Source organism: Amphiura filiformis, chromosome 2, assembly GCF_039555335.1.
Source record: "Amphiura filiformis chromosome 2, Afil_fr2py, whole genome shotgun sequence".
In the NCBI taxonomy this organism is placed as follows: Eukaryota; Metazoa; Echinodermata; class Ophiuroidea; order Amphilepidida; family Amphiuridae; genus Amphiura; species Amphiura filiformis.
Window position 1 is genome coordinate 57,599,010 of NC_092629.1, and position 21,399 is coordinate 57,620,408.

Below are 21,399 nucleotides of genomic sequence, written 5' to 3' on the forward strand. Positions count from 1 at the left end.
CTACCTACTGCTGATAGCTCACCACTTCATCAGCTATCTACTGCTGATAGCTCACCACTTCATCAGCTATCTACTGCTGATAGCTCACCATTTCATCAGCTATCTACTGCTGATAGCCCACTACATTATTACTTCTTCATCAGCTATCTGCTTCTGACTGCTCACCTCTGAGCGTTCATGTTCTGCATGTAATGCATTCATGCCGATAAATGTCAGAGATAGTCACAGACACTACAGACTAGTTATCAACAGTCAATGTCCAAGTGCATTGTATGCTGTGAATTCTCGCATATTCATGAGGGCTGATCGTTAAATCGTGCTGTGTCTAACAATCACGCCAGCGTTATGTGCTTTCTCATATACATGATAGAGCGTTATGTGCCTTACAGATTACACGATTGACCGTAAAAAAAAGTGTGAAGCTGTTGCATTTTCTGGAACAATCGGCCCTCATTATCGGGCGATGCCGAGACTTGTACGCAGTCAGTTATCTTTTTCATCCATGGGTACACTATTTTGGTCTGCATGCATGACAAACCAAGATTGGGCAATTCTGAGTTGGTACTATGTAAGTGTAATCTGTTTGGCTACCATATAATTATTCTCTAATAAGCATCCCTCGTAACATTAAATTAATTTGTATTATTTAGACAACGATAATTCCCATCGTTTGTACCATCTGGCAGTGCTGCGGTGGTCCACAAACAATACAGAATTTCTACCAATACTGTATACACTGTCAATAGTAATGGCCAGAACCACATGGATATTGTGAAATTGGTGATTGATGTTCGAAAATATGGGTACAGTCTGGTATTTTGACATCATTTTATGGACTAGTTTGGTGGGGGAGGAGGGAGGGATTATAAGAGGTGGGAGCTTTATTAGCGAATGTACAGTACTGATCCGATATTTACTACAGAGAACACATTTCTACAATACTGCTATCATGTACTACAAAACATGAGGCAAACATAAAAGGAAGACTGCAAACAAATTTTGATACAATTGTGATTTTTATTACAATAAAAATATACTTCATTCACGTAAGTTATAATACTTTGATTTTATACATAATTTCAGTAGAATTTTAAACAATTTCCACTTTCAATTATTTACAATACTAAAAAAAAAGATAATGTAGTGCATTGTTGAGTGGTCAAAGGAATAAATTGAGCCTATGCATAGGCGGCGTAAGCGGCCTTTTTTTTTCAGAGGAGACGTGCCTGCCCTAAAAATCCAAATAGAAGAAAAAATAAAGCAGTAAATGCCCGGTGTATTTTCCTATATAACCCAAAAAACTCTTTGTTTTGCACAATTTTGCGTGCATTGGCCTATCGATTAGCACAATTCATCTTCACTTGGGGCTAAATTCTGGTTTAACCAGATCAAAATTTCTTTGTCGTCCCTCAAATTTAATGCTTACGCCGCCACTGCTATTATGTGTGCACATGAGCACACGCCCAACAATATGTTTTTTAACAAAACATTAAAATCCTATTATGGTAAAAGAATTCTATTTACATTTCTATTTGACCCACATAGTAAAAGGATGTAACATAAAACAAGATTAAAACAATGTTACTGTCTTTTGCCATATGATGGTTAATAATATGGGATCCGAGACTTGCAACCTTTGAATTTCTTAAATAGCAACAATTGTCAAGCTTCTGTTAGGAGGATCTCCCACCACTTGGAACTGAACACAATTTGTTGTCCCAACATATTTTGAAATTAGAGAATCATAAACGTATTGTTTCGAGACCCAGAAGTATCTCTGCCGCCTGATATAACATGGGAGGTAGCATTATGTAATGTGGAACAACAAGGTGTTATATGAGGTGATACAGACAAGGCTGGGTCTCAAAACAATACTTTTATTCTCATTCTTAAACAGATCACCCGTAAAATCATGTTTACATGTAATTTATGTCCAATCTTTATGGCCATTTTTATCAAGTTACTCTCTTGGCACACTGTGCCAAAAATACTCACCAAGCATCACATGCCCAAACTTTTATATTGAGGTACTTTAGTTTGGCCCTATATATAGAACAATTCAATATGGCTGTTTACCATAGCATTATGAGCCCATATGCACACGGATAGTCTAAATCACCTTTGTACAGGCTGAATGAACACAACTTTGGTTCTCCGGAAGCAAGTGCTTAGTAAAGTTTTGGAAAAGAACTTCTTCTCCAACATTGCATTACACAAAACTGCGCTATAATTCAACTTAACTTACACAATTATCAATACATGGAGCAGGAAATAAACTACACTACAAGATTCCTATTGGGGCCGCCTGCACAGGTACATCGTAACTTACTTGGCTGGTACTGTGCAGTACCAGTGTAGTACCAGTGCAGTACCACTGCTAGTGGGTCCTGTGCAGTAGCAGCATTGGTACTATATAGGTACTTTGTGGGCACCAGTCAGGTACCATGGTGACGGTGTACCTGTGCAAGTGGGAAGCAGCTGCAATAAGTATCTTGTAGTGAATGTTTATGGTGTTGTACAATGCAGAACAAAGGTCCTTGCACTTAACTCTTATCTTATCAACATAATTATGGTGATTATCCATAGTGTGACCTGCTCTCACAAAAATTAAAATGAGCATGAAGTTGAGAAAATACTGAACTTTCTGAGGTATTCCAGATTAGAATTTTTTTTTGTATCAGTTTGAAAAAAAATCAAATGGGTAAAATTGTTCTCCAGAATGTCATGCTTAATTCTCACGTTTCACAATACAATACGCCTCCAGCGGTCGCTGAGTCAAGGCCAAAATACGCAGTGCATCATGGGAAAATGTTGACATCCAAAGCCCACGTAATACCAATACAATATAGGAACATACATCATTATGGGTTTAAATGTCATTATAATGATGTTACATTCGCATGCATACTAAAACAACAATTTACAATTATAGTAGATCCATTTTCTATCTATTGATCACCGGGAATCCTTCGTGGAGCTGTTTTCAACAAATTTATTATCACACTCGCGTGAAAATTCAATAGCAGCTAGAACGGAGATGCTGACTCTGGAGTCAAAAATTTGACTGCCAAGAGCATCGGCTGGCGGCGCATCGTATTGTGAAAGGCGAGAATTGTCTATATATTTTAATTTGTCTTGGCAACTTGACACTCATTTTTGTGGGTGCAGGTAACACTGAAAATGAAAGAGTAACATTGAAAATAGTCAGAACAAAATAAGAAGTAACACTGAAAATTGTTTTCAGCTAAGTGGTCTTTCATAATTTTCAGGTGGCTATTGTCTGCTATATGAGCAATGATCCAAGACACTAATTCGCATATTACTAGTAACAATGAAAGTAACTGGCCAACTCATTTAAATGTGATTAATCCATTTCAGTGTGATTAAATCCATTTCAGTGGGATCAATGAGCGGCCATTGATTTTCGAGGCGTTTCAGTGCAAAAATTTCACACTGATCATGCGATATCCCATCATTCTTGTCACTTCCTGCTGCACAAACCAAGGTAAGCAATGTTACAGGGCAAAGATCCTTAGAGTTTACTCTTATTACCAACATATCCATCCATGACCATATCCATATCATGTGATATCCCATCATTCTTGTAACTTCCTGCTGCACAAACCAAGGTAAGCAATGTTACAGGGCAAAGATCCTTAGAGTTTACTCTTATTACCAACATATCCATCCATGACCATATCCATATCATGTGATATCCCATCATTCTTGTAACTTCCCGCTGCACTACCCAATGTTACAGGGCAAAGATCCTTTTCACACCACCTATGAAAATAAAAAAGATGTACATTGGGTAATATTTTGGAAATGGCAATGACTGAGGCTCATGAAATGAGCAAATTAGATGATCTTTAGCTTGTTTTTGTTTTTGAAAGGGATTCAATCATGTTTCATTTGTTATCAACTAGGTGCATCTGCTTGGTTTACTTCACTCGCGAACCACGCGGACGACATGGATGCATCGTTGTTAAACGTGAATGAATCTGCAAGAAATATTTTGCAAAGAAACATCATATAGCCAGAGGTTACCGGTGGTATAAAAATCTCAACTTTTTTTGGAGAAAAATGGGAGATGAGGCTATAGATCACAAAATGCCCCTGGTTGGTTGGTTGCTCAACAAGTAATACCAAGTCAATTTAGCTTAATCGATAAAGTGTTCGACTATGGTAGGCTCTTGTGGAAAAATTGAGTTAACTTGAATTCCCCTGGACAAAGAACTTACTGTCGTTTTGTTGTAACCCGTATGAAACTCGGGGAGCTGATCCCCGGCTGATCCTAGGGCGTACGCTTCTAACCAGCGAAGACCCTAAATGGTTTATGGAATGAGGAGGAGGGGTTGGGGGGCTGCAGTGGTCAGCGACATCCTGCAAAGTGTGCTGAGGCTTGTGGATCAATGTCTAGGCATTGTGTCTGTGCGTAGCACACTACAAACCAGTATGCTTTTTTATGCTAACTCTCACCTGCTAGCCACTGTCACATCAACTTGCGACGATTCAGCCCATGCAGCGTGCTCAACAAGTAATGCCCCAATATACGTCCTAGCCAAACTATAGGCAAAATCTCTGGCAGCGACTTCCATAAAAATGGGTTCCTGAGTACTGGCTGATTGTACAAATGTCATTAGGTCAGCTTTGGCTTGATGGATTTTCTTCATGGTTGTGATCAATAGTTGGTCCTAATGGTGCAATAATAAAACAGTTAAGGTTATACACAATTTTGCCATTTTCAGAAGCAAAATGGGATGCACGTAGCCCCCTTTAAACTTATCTATTTCTGGAAATAAATATCGGAGAGAAAAACGCATAAACTACGTCTAAAAGCTGAAAGTGTAAGGGTCATTATTATGCTTGAATTTTCCACTTGGCTCAAAATGAAATGTACTTTTCAAACATTTCAAATTTTTTTCAATATCCGAGCATCAAGATTTTTGGGAACACGGCCATAATTTCTCATTGGAAGTGGCGATTTTGTTGGGAACTTCGACGCCATTACAAACAAGTCAATAAAAGAATGTGCATATTCATTCTTGATATTGGTTGTCTCGATTTTTTATGTAAGCTTAAAATGTTGGCCGAATTTGAAGTAAAATGGCCTCCACTTGTATGTCGTTTTGTAACCAGTAATAATAATTCCGTGCAAGATTTCATAGACAAAATTCTGACCTACATTATTTCTATAAACCCTCTTCTGCATGCAGGTGCTATTTAAATTTTCATTTCGATAGCAGAAAATTGAGATATTTGCTATTTTTCCGACTCGCTGCTGCCAAATTGTCTAGTTTAGCGATAAAAAGATACAGCGAAATCAATTTTTTTTCGAACCATTTCACCTCGTTTGACTTGTGCTTTGAAGTACAAACTTCAAAATTGATATAGTGATTCTATATTTCAAGCTGCGTCATACTGTGTTTTTCTTACCTCTGATTGTCGCTGCTCAAGGCCAAAATTCGAAATTTTTTGGACAGAAGTGACACTCTCATTTCTTTTTAAAACACGTTGTTTACGTCATTTACATTACTGACGGGCTGTATTTGCCAAGTGGTGTTGCCGAGGGCAAGTGGTGTTGCCGAGTTTGGATTTTAAAATATTTAGGTATTTTCTAGCTTAAAATCCAGCGCCAATGCTGCGCTTGCAACAGGTAGATATTTAGAAATCCATTTAAGGTATGGGTATGGGTATGGAAATTGGGGATCCCAAAAAATTGGCATATGCCTATATATAGGCTATATGCAAAGGGGATGGGGTATTTTTGGCAGGCCAAGGGGGGGCGCCCCTAGCTATAGCCATACCCGTGAGTGGCGGAACCAGAATTTTTTCGGGCATGGGGCCGGGGAAGTGAATTTGAGGCAGGGGCACTTATTGCACTTGAAATTGCCGCAAAAAGTGGAAAATTACATAATTGTGGGGATTTTGCCTAAAAACTGGATGAGAAAGAAAAAATATTGGGGAAATACTGCCCCCCTAGCGGCGCCACTGCATATCCATCCATGATGCTAGAATGACGGAAGTTCTGGCGCTGAAATTCAATTTCAATATCACGAGTTTTTATCAGGGATTTTACCAAGGGAAGGCGATAGTGTAGGATTTTGCTGATATACCAGGCAACACGAGAAAGGTGTGGCTAAATAAGGGAGTGTTCATTATAAATATTTTCCATTATCATACTTTTGGCGCTTGAGAGCATAATTATTTGAAGCGTACATCGTGTCAGTCACATGGTCACATTATTTTCTGTTGAAAGAAAACGCACATGTCTCTGATTAGCTCGGGATTAGCTACTGCGGCTGCGTGCTGGTCTGTTGTTGTCGAGTGGAAATGGGAAATTTATGAATGAACTTCCGCAACTTTGCAACATCATCACGCAGCGGCGTAGCTGGGATTTTTCCGGGAGGGGCAAGACTGTAGGCCCTATGGGGCGGGGCCCAAATCCACCAAATTTTCCCACTGGGGGCGGGGGCCCAAATAGACAATTTTGCCAGGCTTATCATAATCGTATATGGTAGGCCTATTGAGCTGTATTGCATATCGTTTGGATTCCCCATCTCTCTGCCCCTCCTCTCACCCTCTCCTCTCTTTTTCCTCTTTCTCCCCCCCCCCCTTTTCCCTCTTTTTTTTCCTTGCACTAGGGGCGGGGGCCCAAATAGGCAATTTTGCAATTGCCCCCGGCAGCTACGCTACTGTCATCACGGGAGACATACCCGGTAGGCCTACAAGCAGGGCTGTCAACTCTCACGCATTGGCCGTGAGTCTCACGCATTGGTCACTTTCTCACGGTCTCACGCCAAGGTAGTATAATCTCACGCCTAGGTAATAAATCTCACGCAAAAAGCTGGAAAATGAGTAAAATCTCATCGTCCTGAATAATTTGTTGCTCCTACCCCCCCGCTTTCTTTTCACATTCCCGGCGCCGTGGCTCAAATATTAATGGTTCAAAATGAACATTGGAGTCGGCAAATCCCGCATGCGCCTAGCTCTTTATACAGACAAATATAGTAGCCTAGGCCTATCAAAATGTTGTATTTTTATATTTTCTGGGGGACTCGCGGAGAATATCATGTCATGTAGGTCCCGGCGCTGGGTTGGGGGGGGGGGGGGTCTCAAGGCATTTTGGTAGGCCAGAGTCTAAACTAAATGGCTGAAAATGCACCCCAAATCTGCCGCACATCCCCACGACACATTTCACCTTATAGATTTTGAAAATTGTCGAAATAAAATAGGCCCGAACTTATCCCAAATTATCCACAGAAAAAATATTTTTTTTGCAGGTGAGGTTGGAGTCTTATTATTTTTATTCTCAGAGAGGATATGGGTTGATATTTTTAGCAGGGTACAATTTGTCTTGTTTTTTGACGTTGAAGTTCCAGATTCTTTTTTTTATATGTTATTATTCATTTATTTATTTATACCCCGGGATTTATACCCTGTACGTGGGGAAAAGTACACACGGCAGCTACAGAGAAACCACGAAAAACTCCTGTGAAGTGCATGAAAATGCCCCGAAAATGTCCCAACCGAAACACCCGACCAGGAAGATAAAATAAAAAAACAAAACCAGGCCCGTGCATGAGGATTTCTTTTGGGGGTGCTGATTTTGAAAAAGTGGACTTTTTCCAAAGGGGGGGCGATTTTGTGAAAAGTGGACTTTTCCCCAAAATTTGGACCTTTTTGACCAAAAAGCCGTAAAAAACCTGATTTTTTTGCTCGCTATGCTCGCAAATTCATAAATTTTGGGACTTTTTGTGTACTTTTGCAAATTTGGGGAGGTGCGGTCGCACCCCCCGCACCCCACTGCGTACGGGCATGAACAAAACCAAAAACCCAGCAAATTTCCCAAAATAAGTTCCAAATTCTTTGTCCCCCGCTAAAATATATGAACACTCCCTTATGAAGTCTGCCCTCTTCCGGCTATTCTGGTAGTAGGCGTTGACAATTACCTTCATATTTTTGAAGTATGTTTGAACCCGATTTGTTCTCTATTCACATTTTTAACGTTGCAAGTAACATTTCAAGACCTCTATTTGTGACAGGTATTTATTATCTTGCTAGAGATGTGCCTAAAGTTGAAATTCAATATTTCGGATCGCAAAGATCGAGAGATATAAAGTTGTTGAATATCAGTTTAACACCATGGATCATATGGGCGTCTTATATGAACGATTACGATAACTAGGCAAAAATGGCTGGGATACAGGTTGTGTAAATACTACATGAATATTCATGAACTATACAGATTCCATTCTTCTCTAATAATAAAGATGTCAATCACTCTCCCAGACGACAGTTGCTTGGCGCTTGTAAACAAATCGAATAATAGTGCTTGATAACAGCTAAAAAATAGGCTAAAAACACATTTTCACACAATTTTTCCGGATTTTTTATTTCACATGATAAGTAGACATATTTTCTTACGTATAAGGTAATAATATATTTTTTCTGGAGGTAAAGCCCTTCAACACTTTGTTTAACCTTAAAGGCATGAATTTAAATTGATGGACATGGGTTTGAAGTTCATCAGAGCAAATTTATTCGATCCTTGCATCGACCGTCGATACTGCTTCGATGCTTGTAATTAATGAACTATCAACAATTAATCAATTTGTATTGTTCGATATCATTACATGTACAAATTTAAATCAAATTAAATCCTAAATTTTACAAGGAATTACCTAGGGCTTAAAATCTATCAGTCCCGTTGTTGCTATGCGCCTCTGACTGACTGGTTCAAATAACGAGTATGCGTATCTCGTGCACATGTGCTGACCCGTGTTATATCATGTCATATCACACGGGTAAGAACCACTAAGATATTGCAGGAATGTTCTCAAGTGTTTAAAAATAGTATGGTGTTCATCAAACCATTGAACTATCTAAGGTTTCAGTAACAGTGTATGAGATATAGGTTAATAAATGTGCATTTTTATTACAAAATACTAAAAATGTTTGATTATTTTGACCAATATCAATGCACCCACCTTCAAGAAAAATGCACTGAAATGTTATTTCAGCAGGTTGCTGATAATATCATAGGACTTAATCAAGGCAAAACAAGTTCCTTTTCTGCCTGGAAAGCAACTTTACTTGCATGGCCTAACTGTTATGCGTTAAGTACCCTACCTGAGTTTTAATATTATCCATTCTAGTCTGGATGTCTGCGAAGAAAGCTTGCAATGTCTCTCCTTTTGTCTTTGTGATTGATCTCAACACGTCTAAAGACAAGATATTTGTTGTGCCTTCCCAGATGCTCAATACCTGTAAATGAATATAAACATACTTACATTAGGTTTCACTGCCTGAATATTTGTGGAATGTCTAGGGTGTGCGCTCTTGAAGCAGCAAAGTCCCTGAATTGTTGTTTAATTGTTTATGGAATGATGTGGGGCCGTATAGTGGGCAGCGACAACCTGTAAAGTGTAATGAGGATTCTGCATCAACGTCTAGCCGTTGTGCCTGTGCGTAGTGCACTATAAATCACTGCGCTATTTTTTTAAAAACAGAATTGATCATGTATCACCTCCTTTTACAACCAAATTGACGGTAATAACTCCTATAGTGATGAGGGTTCAACATTTAACCACAAATTGCCTCAGGCAAAACTCACTTCCTAGGAACTAAATACCACACAAGGTCATTTTTATGTAACTCATTGACCCATGTGTGTCATATGCTGCCTCTAGCTATAATGACAGCCTGGTGATTCCGGTCAAACCCTTGACAGATACTAATTCCTCTGAGGGAATTAAATTTTTGATCAATTCTCTTCAGGTAGTGAAACATAATGTATATGTCTTAAAACTATTAGATTACAGTTGGTGCTACAAATCCATGACATATCCATGAATATCTTAATTGTCATCTGCAATCACGATTGCTGTGATTAGTATGAATGCAAAAGCCAAAAGGGCTGTATCGCAAAATTTGGCAATTGCCCATCACTTTCAAAAGGCGGTGCATCACTATCACTCAGCGATCGAGTAAAAATTTGGCCATATGCACAAATTTTATTGAATTTCTTTGCAAGAAATGTTTCACATAAATGTAAGATTTACCTGTGAGTCCCGTAACCTGGATGGCAATCCTGTATCTTCAATGTACCCCTGTCCTCCAAAACTCTCTAGACCTTCAGATGCAACACTGATAGACTGCAATAGATAGATGTATAATTGTCACTCAAAATCATAAGGAAGAGTAGTTTAAGAAATAAGGACATCAGGTCAAAGCTGTGGAGGTCTAAGCACACTAACATTGTATGAGGGAGGAACATTCAACAGTCATTCCTTGCACTAGTATGTTTAGGAGTATTCTGCCATTCTTACATTCTAACATTCTCTTTTCATGGTATGTTTCAGTTGATATCCACAAAACAGCTTATTCCCAAAATTTCAGTTGATTCCTATTTTGCATTTGCAAGTTATGCATGATTATGTGTACTATACATATAATTTTTACACATGCAGGCTCCACAGGCCAGTGTTGTAATTTTGTTCTGAAAACAGAACATTATTTGACAATATATTTACCAAGCGAATGAGTGCAAGAAATATTTGCACACAAACATAATGTAGCTAGAGGTATAAAAATCTCAACTTTTTTGGAGAAAAATAAATGGGGAATGAGGCTATGGATCATGAAATATGCCTCACTTTGCATTGAAAGTTTGAGGTTTTGCAAAAGTTCATTCTACAAATCATATACTTTGAAAACTTCCTTGATTTATTGTTGTTAATGAGTTATATACCTTTTACAAAAGTGTTGTTGTTTCAGCCCTCTTAAATCATAACTCAAGAACCACAGGACCTACAGAAGTATATCTGTGATATTTAAATTCTTCTACACACTCTCTATGAAATGATCAATGCAATTTTTGCCAAAGCTCACTACCATTCGTAAGATGCTGTGAACTACCAAATCGCAACAATTTAAAATAGTTGCTAACCGTTAGTTTCATTATTCTGATACTACAATTATGCTTAATCAATGGGAAGAAAATCAAAATATATATCACTTTGATCTAAGTAGCACTAACCTGTTTAGCTGTATATAATTTGGTAATAGGCGTCAGTATCCTCATCATCTGCATATCATGTTTGGTTGCCAAGTTATTTTCCTCTAATCCAAGGAGACGAGCTATCTCCATTATCAATAGTATAGATCCTCTTGTCTCCACCTGTATCATACAAACAAATTGACAGTTACAATCTGATCTTGAGGATATGAGAAAAAATGCAATATTGTAAACATTCTTATTAGATATTTGTAAAATATTTTACTTTGCATCATAATCTGAATATTACCGGTAGTGATTGAATTATGTTTTGACCGGGGTGTGCCGCCCAAGCTTCAAAACCCTGAGAATAGTTTTAATTGAAAAAAAATGGCTAAAGTTGCTCATTTAGGGCAATTTTTTGAAATATGAACCCATGCCTAAGGATTTGGGGGTAAAAACCTGCCACATTTTTGTCCGTTTTGGAGCAATTTTTGGAAACATGGTCCAATGTCTAGGGATTTTCTGTGAAAAAAATGGACATAAAAATTTGGGCGGCACATCCCCATATACTTCAACATGGAAGTACCGCCCCCCAGATTCCTGTCAATCTTTGGGTACATTACTGACATGATAGTAGGGTGGACTATGGCTTACCTCCATCCTAGCTAGTGTTTGTATATGTAATGGATGATCTATTATTCTCTTGCCAAATGCTGTTCTCTTTGTAGCATAGTCTCGGGCAAAGTGTAACATTCTGAAAAAAAAACAAGCAAACAAACAAAATTAATTATTATTAGCTGATGGGTTCAGTTTCTATTCCTGAATGAGATTGTTGATTTGGTAAGGGATGGCTTCAAAACTCAACAACCTATACACCCTGGCAGAACTGAAGGTTGGGCATGGCTTTTATTGTTTTAAACAGGGTCTCCCCGTCAGTCTGAAACACTGTCAGTCAGAACCTCCTTAATAGAACATGGTAGTCTACACAGGTGGTTGAGTTTTGAGGTAATCCCTATGTTCCCTAAACCACTCAAACTAGCTGGCTGAGAGCTAACAAGGTAATTTGCCTCCCCTGGTTTCACCTTCATACCAGTGTTCACTTTAAAGCTGGCTTATGATTTGGTGACTGAAGACAGTGACACTCTCAATGAGAAATTGTATACTTTTGAAGCACATAATGTTGAAGCAGTCAAGTTAGCTCAATCGATAAGGTGTCACAAGTTAAGGTTCCAGCCCTATTGAAGGTGTCTTGTGGACATGGAACTTATACTGCGAATTGTTGTGTAAAACCTGTACGGAACGCAGGAGCTGATCCTGGCTACGAAGGTCAATGTGGAATGTCTAGGGTGTGTACTTCTAAGTAGCAAAATCCCTAAGTTGTTGTTAAATGGTTTATGGAATGGTGTTTAATCTTCTGCCCATTTTTAAATGTTATGTGTTTTCCTAGGTTGCACCTTGTCAATTATGTCTTGTATTACCTTCCTTTTTACACATGTATCTCTTCAGTTTTGACTCAACATACCTTCTCATGCCACCAACAGCAGCAATAGAGTTATGAATACGAGTTATTGTAAGCATTGGTGTTATAGATGCCACACCTCGTCCCTCTTCTGACACCTAAGGTTAAATGAAACAAACAGATCATTTTAAACATGAGTGGCATATGATTATGAACATGAGTTATTATAATTTGTAAGCATGGGATGGGGGAGGTTATAGATGCCACACCATGTCACTCTTCTGACACCTAAGGTTCAATGACACAAACAGAAGACTGGTGAGTTATGAATATGTGTTATTGCAAGCATTTGGGGTTATAGATGCCACACTTCATCTCTCCTCTGACACCCAAGCTTAAATGAAACAGATTAGTTCAAAGACTGGCGAGTTGTGAATATGTGTTATTGCAAGCATTTGGGTTATATATGCCACACTTGGTCCCTCTTCAATCTGATGCTTAAGGGTCAATTGAACAGATTATTTTAAAGCCACAGCTAGAAACAACGGATGTGGAAATGAGAGCATAAACTGACCAGTAGATACCAGTTGTAGACCTACCAATGCAATGGCACATTGGATGGCCTATAGGAGAAAGTTAGCCCATATCGTCGGCTGTATTCCATCCATAGTGGCATATAGTGGGGCACTGCGAATAAACAACTTTTCGAGAAAATCGGGTTTGAAGAAATGCCAATTTAAAATCGAGTTGTGTAAATCAGACACTCATCATATTTTGTAAGTGACGTGAAATATCTGTAGTAAACTAAATAGATTTTATTTTTTATATATTTTTCAAAAGAAATAAATACATAATATTGCTGGCAAACAGTAAGTACAAAACTATACGTCACTATGGAAAACACGCAAAAAGCAATACCCTAACGTTAACCTTACGCTACCTCGATCGCCATGCTTTTTGTCGGCTTCATTCTATAGTGGCGTATAGGTCCGATATGTTACTATGACATGTAGCGAGGTTTACACCACTATGACATGCAATGTTTTTCATTTTTGCCGATATTTCTTAATTATAAAATGTGTATAAAAAGTGGCGTATGGTTGATACGCCACTATGGAAAACACAAAATTTCACTTTGTAACTATACACCACATTAATTCATTAATTAGCTAACTCTGACTGATGAGACATAGAAAATTGAAAGAGAACATAATTAAAAACATATGTGGCAATTTTCAAAAAAATGACCAAAACTCACTATACGCCACTATGGAATACAGCCGATGATATGTGCAAGACTATATATATCTATGCATTCAAGGTGAAATAAACCTCTACTCATGTTACTATCTGGCCATGAGTTTGGTCTGCTGTTTTCCTGGGAAACGATGATTTTCAATTATGGGGCTTTAAAGCAAATCTTCTGACACCAATTATGGGATCAGTGGTACATACTGATTATGCCAATGAATAGTGTATGACTTGTGTTATTACTTTGCAAGCATGTGCACTGAACATTGAATATATCACACAAGCTAATAAATATTAATCAAAATTCAAATCTTACCAGATGTGCTACTGCTCCATCTAGCAGTAACTCTGCAGTAGGGAGTTGTCTTGTACCCAGCTTATCCTTTAGTTTATGTATTTCAATGTTAGCTCATAAATATTCATACAGTGTAATCAATATTGATATCTTACCAGATGTGCTACTGCTCCATCTAGCAGTAGCTCAGCAGTAGGGGTTGAGTTGTCTTGTACCCAGCTTATCCTTGATTTTATAAATTTCAATGCCAGCTCATAAATATTCATACAGTGTAATCAATATTCATATCTTACCAGATGTGCTACTGCTCCATCTAGCAGTAACTCTGCAGTAGGGAGTTGTCTTGTACCAAGCTTATCTTTTAATTTGTGTATCTCAATGCCATTTAATTTTCCATCTGCTCCCTTTGTTTCCAGGTAAAACATGGACAAGCCACGAGTGCCCTGTAGAATAAAATAGACTTAACATATAAAGTGTAGAACATGGACAAGCCACAAGTACCTGGTAGAATACAATAGACTTAACATAAGTCTAGAACATAGACAAAGACTTAACATAAGTCTAGAGCATAGACAAGCCACAAGTACCCTGCAGAATAAAATAGACTTAACATAAACAGATGGATGATTAAGAGCAAGAAAGCTTCACCATTTTTATTTTATTGTTTTTTGTGTCAGTTCCTGCAGAACTGACACCTTTAGTACAGGTTTGACGATCACGTGACAATTCGAATCATCATATCGAAATATCACGTGCTCTGTAAAAATATCAATATCGATATCGATACTATTCGTCAATTCAGCCCCAAACCAAATCGCCCACATGCCAATTCGAACCCTGTATATTGATGTACAAAAAAGTTGGCCAAATTTAACTATTTCGTGATTTTCTCCATAACCGTTGTTTTTACACCAAATCTGTATATTTAGATGAATTGATGTCTTGCATTCGGTCACAAACCAATTCGTTGTACTTTGTGCAATAACCATCTATCTTTTAAACCAAATATCCTAAAGAGTTGTGCAATGTCGAACTTTTCCTCTGGTCATAAAGAACAAAACAAGTCAGCGTTAGCGTATCTGTACGTAGTCACCGCAGTTTGTAGCCCTCACAACACGGGCTTCCGGTCCTAGGAAATGGAATATTACCGATAAATATATAGAGATGGCAAAATCAGTAAACCACTTTAAGTTACAAATAAAGAAAAGTCTAATAAAAATTACATCTAATATTTAGGGATTATTTAATGACCTCACCCATCCCCCCCATCTCCACTCCAACTATCAATTTCTTGTGTGGACTGTGGAATATCTATATGAAATGTTATAAATATTTATATTGAGTCTTTCTTTGCATGTTCTTCTCCTCTTTCTTTTTTCTTTTATTTGTTAACTTTGTGTAATTGTATGTTGTAACTTAAGGCAGTGTAAGGGGGTGCTTGCTTCAGGCCTTTGGGCCTTTTGAGCATCTCCTCATTCAAATGTTGTGTCTTTTATATTTTGTATGTTGATTTGAATGAAAATAAAATGATGATGTATGATGATGATGATGTACATCATTTCCTACAGAGTTGTGAGATATGTCAAACTTTTCCCTTGGTCATAAGGAACAAAAAAGTCAGTGGTCGCATATCTGTAGGATCATTGGTTAATAAGATATATTCACTTTTTTTTTTTTTTTAAACCAAATATCCTAGAGAGTCGTGCCATATGTCAAATTTTTCCTCTGGTCATAGGAACAGAAAAGTCAGTGGTCGCATATCTGTAGGATCATTGGTTAATGAGATATAGTCACTTTAAAAAAAAAATTTGTGCACTTAACCCTCTATCTTTTTAACCAAATATCCTTGAGTCGTGCCATATGTCGAATTTTTCCTCTGGTCATAAAAAAAAAAAAAGTCAGTGGTCGCATATCTGTAGGATCATCGGTTTTAGATATAGTCACTTTTTTGTACGTTGTGCACTTAACCCTCTTTTTTTTACTTCTGGATATCGTTTGGAGTCAAATGATTTTTCATTTTAAAGCTTATGATATATTTTCTAAACACGAAATAAAACAAAATTGACCACGAGCCGACTTTACAGCTGTTTCGAGATGGACGGTCACATATATTCATTAACATATTAAATCGTTTATCCCTTTTGGTCAATATCGAATTGGTTTGTGGCTGACTTAGCTTGGGGCAAATGCATGAATTGGCATATGGCCAAGTCAACTGTGGACGAATTGATTTGGCGAATCCACCTGCTTCCATGCTGACCAGGAAGTGCCGAAAAATTACGTACTTTTACAAGGCAAAAAGCAACTTTTCTAGGCATTGTTGACATGGTGCTTTAGCCCAAAAAGGTTTCCTACTATAAAGACTTAACTTTTGAGATGGTTTGTATGTTTGAAGGTGCAAAATTAACAATAAGCTTAAAATCATGGCCCGGTTTACCACGAGTTTTGCAAGTCATCATCAACAGATGACGTCAAACACTTGATAATATCGACATAAGTCTTGATAGTAATACGCTGTTTTACTTAGCCTATATCTGGTGGCAGCAGCATTTTCTACAGTCACGTGATAATGGTGCCGGCGGATAATACACGGGGGGTACTGTCGGTGTCCACATCTTTCTTTTTTTTTTTTTCTTTCTTTCTTTTCAGTTTTTTGTATTTTATCAGTACTTGGAGCTGGTGGGGGAGAGAAAGCATTAAAATACATTCAGGAAAAAATACAACTCGAACCAAAGATGAAGGCTCCATTTCAAAATCAAAATTACAAAAAAACACACACACAAAAAAAAAACACCAGACAATGAGCAGGTTCAAAGACCCACAGAAGGAAGATGACAAAACAGAGTCCTGACCCTATCCGAATCCTATTTTGACCTTTACACAAATAAACCACCAGCCCCCTTCTTCATCACATACCGGTACAATATTTTTATAAAAACATCCAGCATGTCCAGTGTTAATTAAACAAAAATCTTTTTGTATTGCGCTAGTATAGGAGTTGCAAGGGCCTGATACTTTGCTGATATCGAATGATGAAATTCGCCATCTTCCTCCTGTGAAAAAATTTGAAGAATAGAAGGCTGACGTTATGCCCAAAACACGCACGCCTATGTAAGTGTATAATTAGGCCTATTTAATGATAAAATGAACTACCACTAAATGTTCTTGTCAGTGCTGCAGTGCAAAACTTCTCTTTAACATTACATTAAAATAATAGTTACATTGTAAATTGGAACTGACACCAATTTTTTTCAGGAATACTTGTTACTCCTGTCCAGAATGACCTCTAACTTTTGAACTAGTGACTGACCTGTTGTTCATACACAACTTCATGGCATTTAGCATACATGTTGGAGCAACTTGTGCACACGTGCACATACGTACAGTAGCATACACCATCACATAATTGTTTTTTACCCAGGGGGATCAAAAGGGGTTATGAAGGCTTTACCTTTTGAATATTTCAAGTAAGCTAGATATGGCTCACATGAGAATGCTTAGGGGATCTTCTTTGGAGCTTATAAATTGCAGACTTGGATCAAAACATTCCAACTTTGCTTATCTGGAGCTCGTTTATACAGCGCTATTTTCGTTGGGCGGTCAAAAAATCTGATTACGTTTGTAAAAATCTATAGTTAAAATATCAAGGGTCAAAGTTGATCTTCCAGGTTCAAATTGTTAACATTTCATATTTACGTTTCAGGGAAGGAGGGGCCAGTCTCCTAATGAAAGCACTTTCATTTCATCCAACTTTTGGTTTGTTCCCTTAAGAAAAACATGTTTTTCAATGCCACATAACACATTATTTTCATGATCTGAAGCTTTGGAAGGATATCTTCATTTTGCACAGCACTATGTTTTAAAGAACTACATGTATATTAACAAAGAATTGAACAATCATGTAATTCACTTATCCAGATTATTTTTTGACCAATGTCACATCATCGCCGGATAAAAGAGGTTGAATGTATTGAAGTAGTTAAAATATGTGCCTCTGCACAGGTTTTCTTTTTAAATACATTTTTTTAAATTATTTCCACACTCCTTACCTTGGTGAACTCGCCACTTTCATCCACAATTCTGGCCAAAGTCAGCGTCATATCAGAGTCTGTTGCTGATGAAAACCATTTATAGCCATATAACTTGTATGAGCCATCTGCCTGTCTGATGGCTCTTGTATCTGTACCATCAGCTGCAAACATACAAACAAAAATATAATAATTGTTAATGAGGTCAAAATGGTACACATTTTATTAATGCTGATATAAGAAGAATGTTTAGCTCTTTGTTATTGGCAAATTCATACAACTAGTCTAATAAATTCCACTAACATGCAGACGTTTCGAAAACCACCAGTTTACTTTTTCGATGCTATTGTTGCAATGACGATCTGTGTACAGCTGATGTTTTCTGCTGCTTGGCAACGGAGTCGCTAGTTGATTTTCCATTGGAAATCAGATTATCAAATATGTGACTTAAGTTGTACAGCTCAACTTACCGTACTTTTCCTGACCAGACAGTCCATGCCAAAATTGATACTACACCTTTACATTTCATCGAATCTCTTTTTGATGTCTGTCATTTTGAACATCACACTTGAAAGATGTATGCTATGTAGAAACTTTATTTTGCAATTTCATAATTTGCATATTATTAGCATATTTGCAAGAAAAAACATGAAAATCAATAAATACCTATATTTTTCACAATTTCAATATTTTATTAGAAATTAAGCATGTAGGCCGTTTGTTATGACTTGATGAATGAAGCTGTTAAAACAGATTTTGATATTTTTGCTTATTTTTCCTTTTTTGCCCCAAAATGTGTAAAAATCAACATTTTTTGGATGACCTATATTTTCTTTGAATATTTATAAAATTTCTTAATTTAGGTATAATACAGTGCAGAAAAAGATGTCTAAAAAATCTGTTAAACAGATTTCCAATAAATTGTTCCATTTTCCATTTTGGGTTAAATACTCAATTTTCATGCGCGGGATATTTGAAACATAAAATGAAAACATGTCCATTGCACTTTTTCCTCGAGATGTACTATAATATCAAGGTTACAGATATATTATAATCCCTTCTTATCTTCACTGATCCATCAGATACCTATTGTTATGAATGATCAATGAAAAGGTTCAGAACTGGGCTACTAATGGTCTGTCAAGTATCTATAATTATTTTCATGACTGTGTCAACTCAAAAATCATGCAAGGTCGAATGTAGGAAAAGTATGATCAGTTGAGCTGTATTGCCCCTCGTCTCTGTTCACGGTATACAACTTAAGTCACATATTTGATGATCTGATTTCAAATGGAAAATCAACTGGCAACACAAGCAGCAGAAAACTAAGCTGTACACAGATCATCATTGCATCAATAGCATCGGAAAAAAAAACTGGTAGTTTTCGAAACGTCTGCATGTAAGTGGAATTTTATTGGACTAGTTGTATGAATTTGCAAATGACAATCTACTATGAACAGTCCTGATGAATATGTTCAAGAAAATGTTTAGCTGTTCACATTTTCTGTTGAGATCGTTAAGGTTTATTGAAAGATGATTACACATTGAGTCAAGATGGTGACCAGCAGTGTTTTATATTAATTGTTTTTATTCATAGATGAAGACTTAAGAATACACCCAAATGTACAACTTCAAGATATACACCCAATTGGGGATAAACTCAAAATGTATTAGGAATTCTAAATGTATTAGCAATCAGGCCTGTAACCAGAATTTATTTTTATTGGGGGCTGATTTTGAAAAAGTGGATCTGTTTTTAAAAATGTTGACCTTTTTGGACTGGGGGCGGATTTTGAAAAAGTGGATTTTTTGTCCAAAATTTGGACCGACCAAAAAGGCATAAAAAACCCTATTAGCAATACACCCATATGTATTAAGAATACACACATATTTGATGTGATCAAGCAAAATGAGTCAGATGTCGGGAATATTGATTTTAAGATATAGCCAATAATAGTATTCAACTTCCTTTGCATTTTATTCTTCTGAGCAACATTAAAATGACCATATCTCTAAACCCTAAAGTGTAATTATGATGGAGTTTTCAGCAAAATGAATTTATGAAAATGGCTCATGCAACGAAACTGAGAACAGAATTTTGCTTTTGATCGACACCAGACTCATTTAGCTTGACCACATAACATATACCCAAATGTACTAGAAATACCCCTAAATCTATAAGAAACACACCCAAATCTATTTGGAATACACCCAAATATCTTACTGAGGAATACACCCAATGTACATTTGTATCCTTACCCACATCAGAGCCACCTCCTCTCTCCGTCATCCACTGTCCAGAAGTCCAGAAGGTGTTAGGATCACGACTGGTCAACCTGGGGAAAGCTTTGGATTTTTGGGCAGCCCAGTTACCGTCATGAATCTATGAAAAATTTTTTTTAAATAATTTGTCTTTATATGCATCGATAAATAATGTACAAATATTGACTGCTATGGGGCATGGTTAAAATTATAGGCATGCAATGATTTCAAAACCTTGTTATGACCCATGGATGCATAGCTTGATTTTGAGATCATCAAGGGCTGGGGGGGGGGGGCTGGGGGGCAGTCAAAAATTTTCCTCTGTATTTTTTGTCAATTTTCATTAGTATCTATCACATTAAACGATATTGCACAACAACAACATCCCAAGTCAGCAACAACCGCAGATTGAATTTTTACATGTATATATGACTTATTGTAATTTGCCAACAATCTTATGGTTTTGCAGACAAAACTAAGGATTGGAGGCGTTTCAACCCATACCCCCTCTAGCGACGGCCCTGTCTGCAACTTACATGCATTTGGCAAAGTTTCGCTGCCCCATCAGTCATTGCCAAAGGACACCAATAGAGCCCTGATGATGGGGTGTACAGTAAATACTTGGCAGTAAAATATACACGACTGTAAAAACAAACAATAACATCAAATCAAAACTCGTTAAAAACATTTTTTACTGAACAGTTCAACCCTTAGAAAAGGTCTTTTGTCATTTTCTAAAACAGCGAAAGATTTTTTTGAGAATATTTGATCAAATGTCTAGGTTTAGGGATAAGATTCGAGATGGGGGTTTGTCAGACAACATCTTTTCCATATCCCTTTGTTTTATACCAGATACACAGAAACCTAATTGACCAAAATCTTTCAATTTTGTTTTAAAGTCTTAATGTACGATCTTTTTAAATTTTTAGATTTTCTTTTTTTCTTCCAATATGATTATATGCAATCATTATGAAAGTTCCCAATACATTTGGACACGAAAAACATTGAGAATTTGAAAAGAAACAACATCATAAACTTCAATTCTATTACTCGAAATATCTCACTTTTTGGATTAAAACGCCGAGTGCGGCCTCAGAGTTAG

At 37.2% G+C, this 21,399-nt stretch overlaps 1 protein-coding gene across 2 annotated transcripts in view; it reads right to left on the reverse strand.

Annotated features, from left to right (window-relative positions):
* Window positions 1-1,008: 1,008 nt before the first annotated feature.
* The window catches only part of LOC140146439 (acyl-CoA dehydrogenase family member 11-like), a 32,624-nt gene continuing 12,233 nt past the window's right edge, over window positions 1,009-21,399 (reverse strand). Inside the window, exons 4-14 of one of the 2 annotated variants that reach the window (XM_072168289.1) lie at window positions 20,834-20,939; window positions 20,295-20,418; window positions 18,057-18,199; window positions 14,301-14,450; window positions 12,525-12,619; window positions 11,657-11,756; window positions 11,042-11,182; window positions 10,065-10,157; window positions 9,133-9,267; window positions 4,480-4,694; window positions 1,009-3,783 (exon numbers count right to left, since the gene is read on the reverse strand). In XM_072168289.1, coding sequence (XP_072024390.1) covers window positions 3,657-3,783; window positions 4,480-4,694; window positions 9,133-9,267; window positions 10,065-10,157; window positions 11,042-11,182; window positions 11,657-11,756; window positions 12,525-12,619; window positions 14,301-14,450; window positions 18,057-18,199; window positions 20,295-20,418; window positions 20,834-20,939 — 1,429 coding nt within the window. In that variant the 3' untranslated portion in view covers window positions 1,009-3,656. The remainder of the gene's footprint in view (window positions 3,784-4,479; window positions 4,695-9,132; window positions 9,268-10,064; window positions 10,158-11,041; window positions 11,183-11,656; window positions 11,757-12,524; window positions 12,620-14,300; window positions 14,451-18,056; window positions 18,200-20,294; window positions 20,419-20,833; window positions 20,940-21,399) is intronic. The other variant, XM_072168290.1, reaches the window with a different exon arrangement.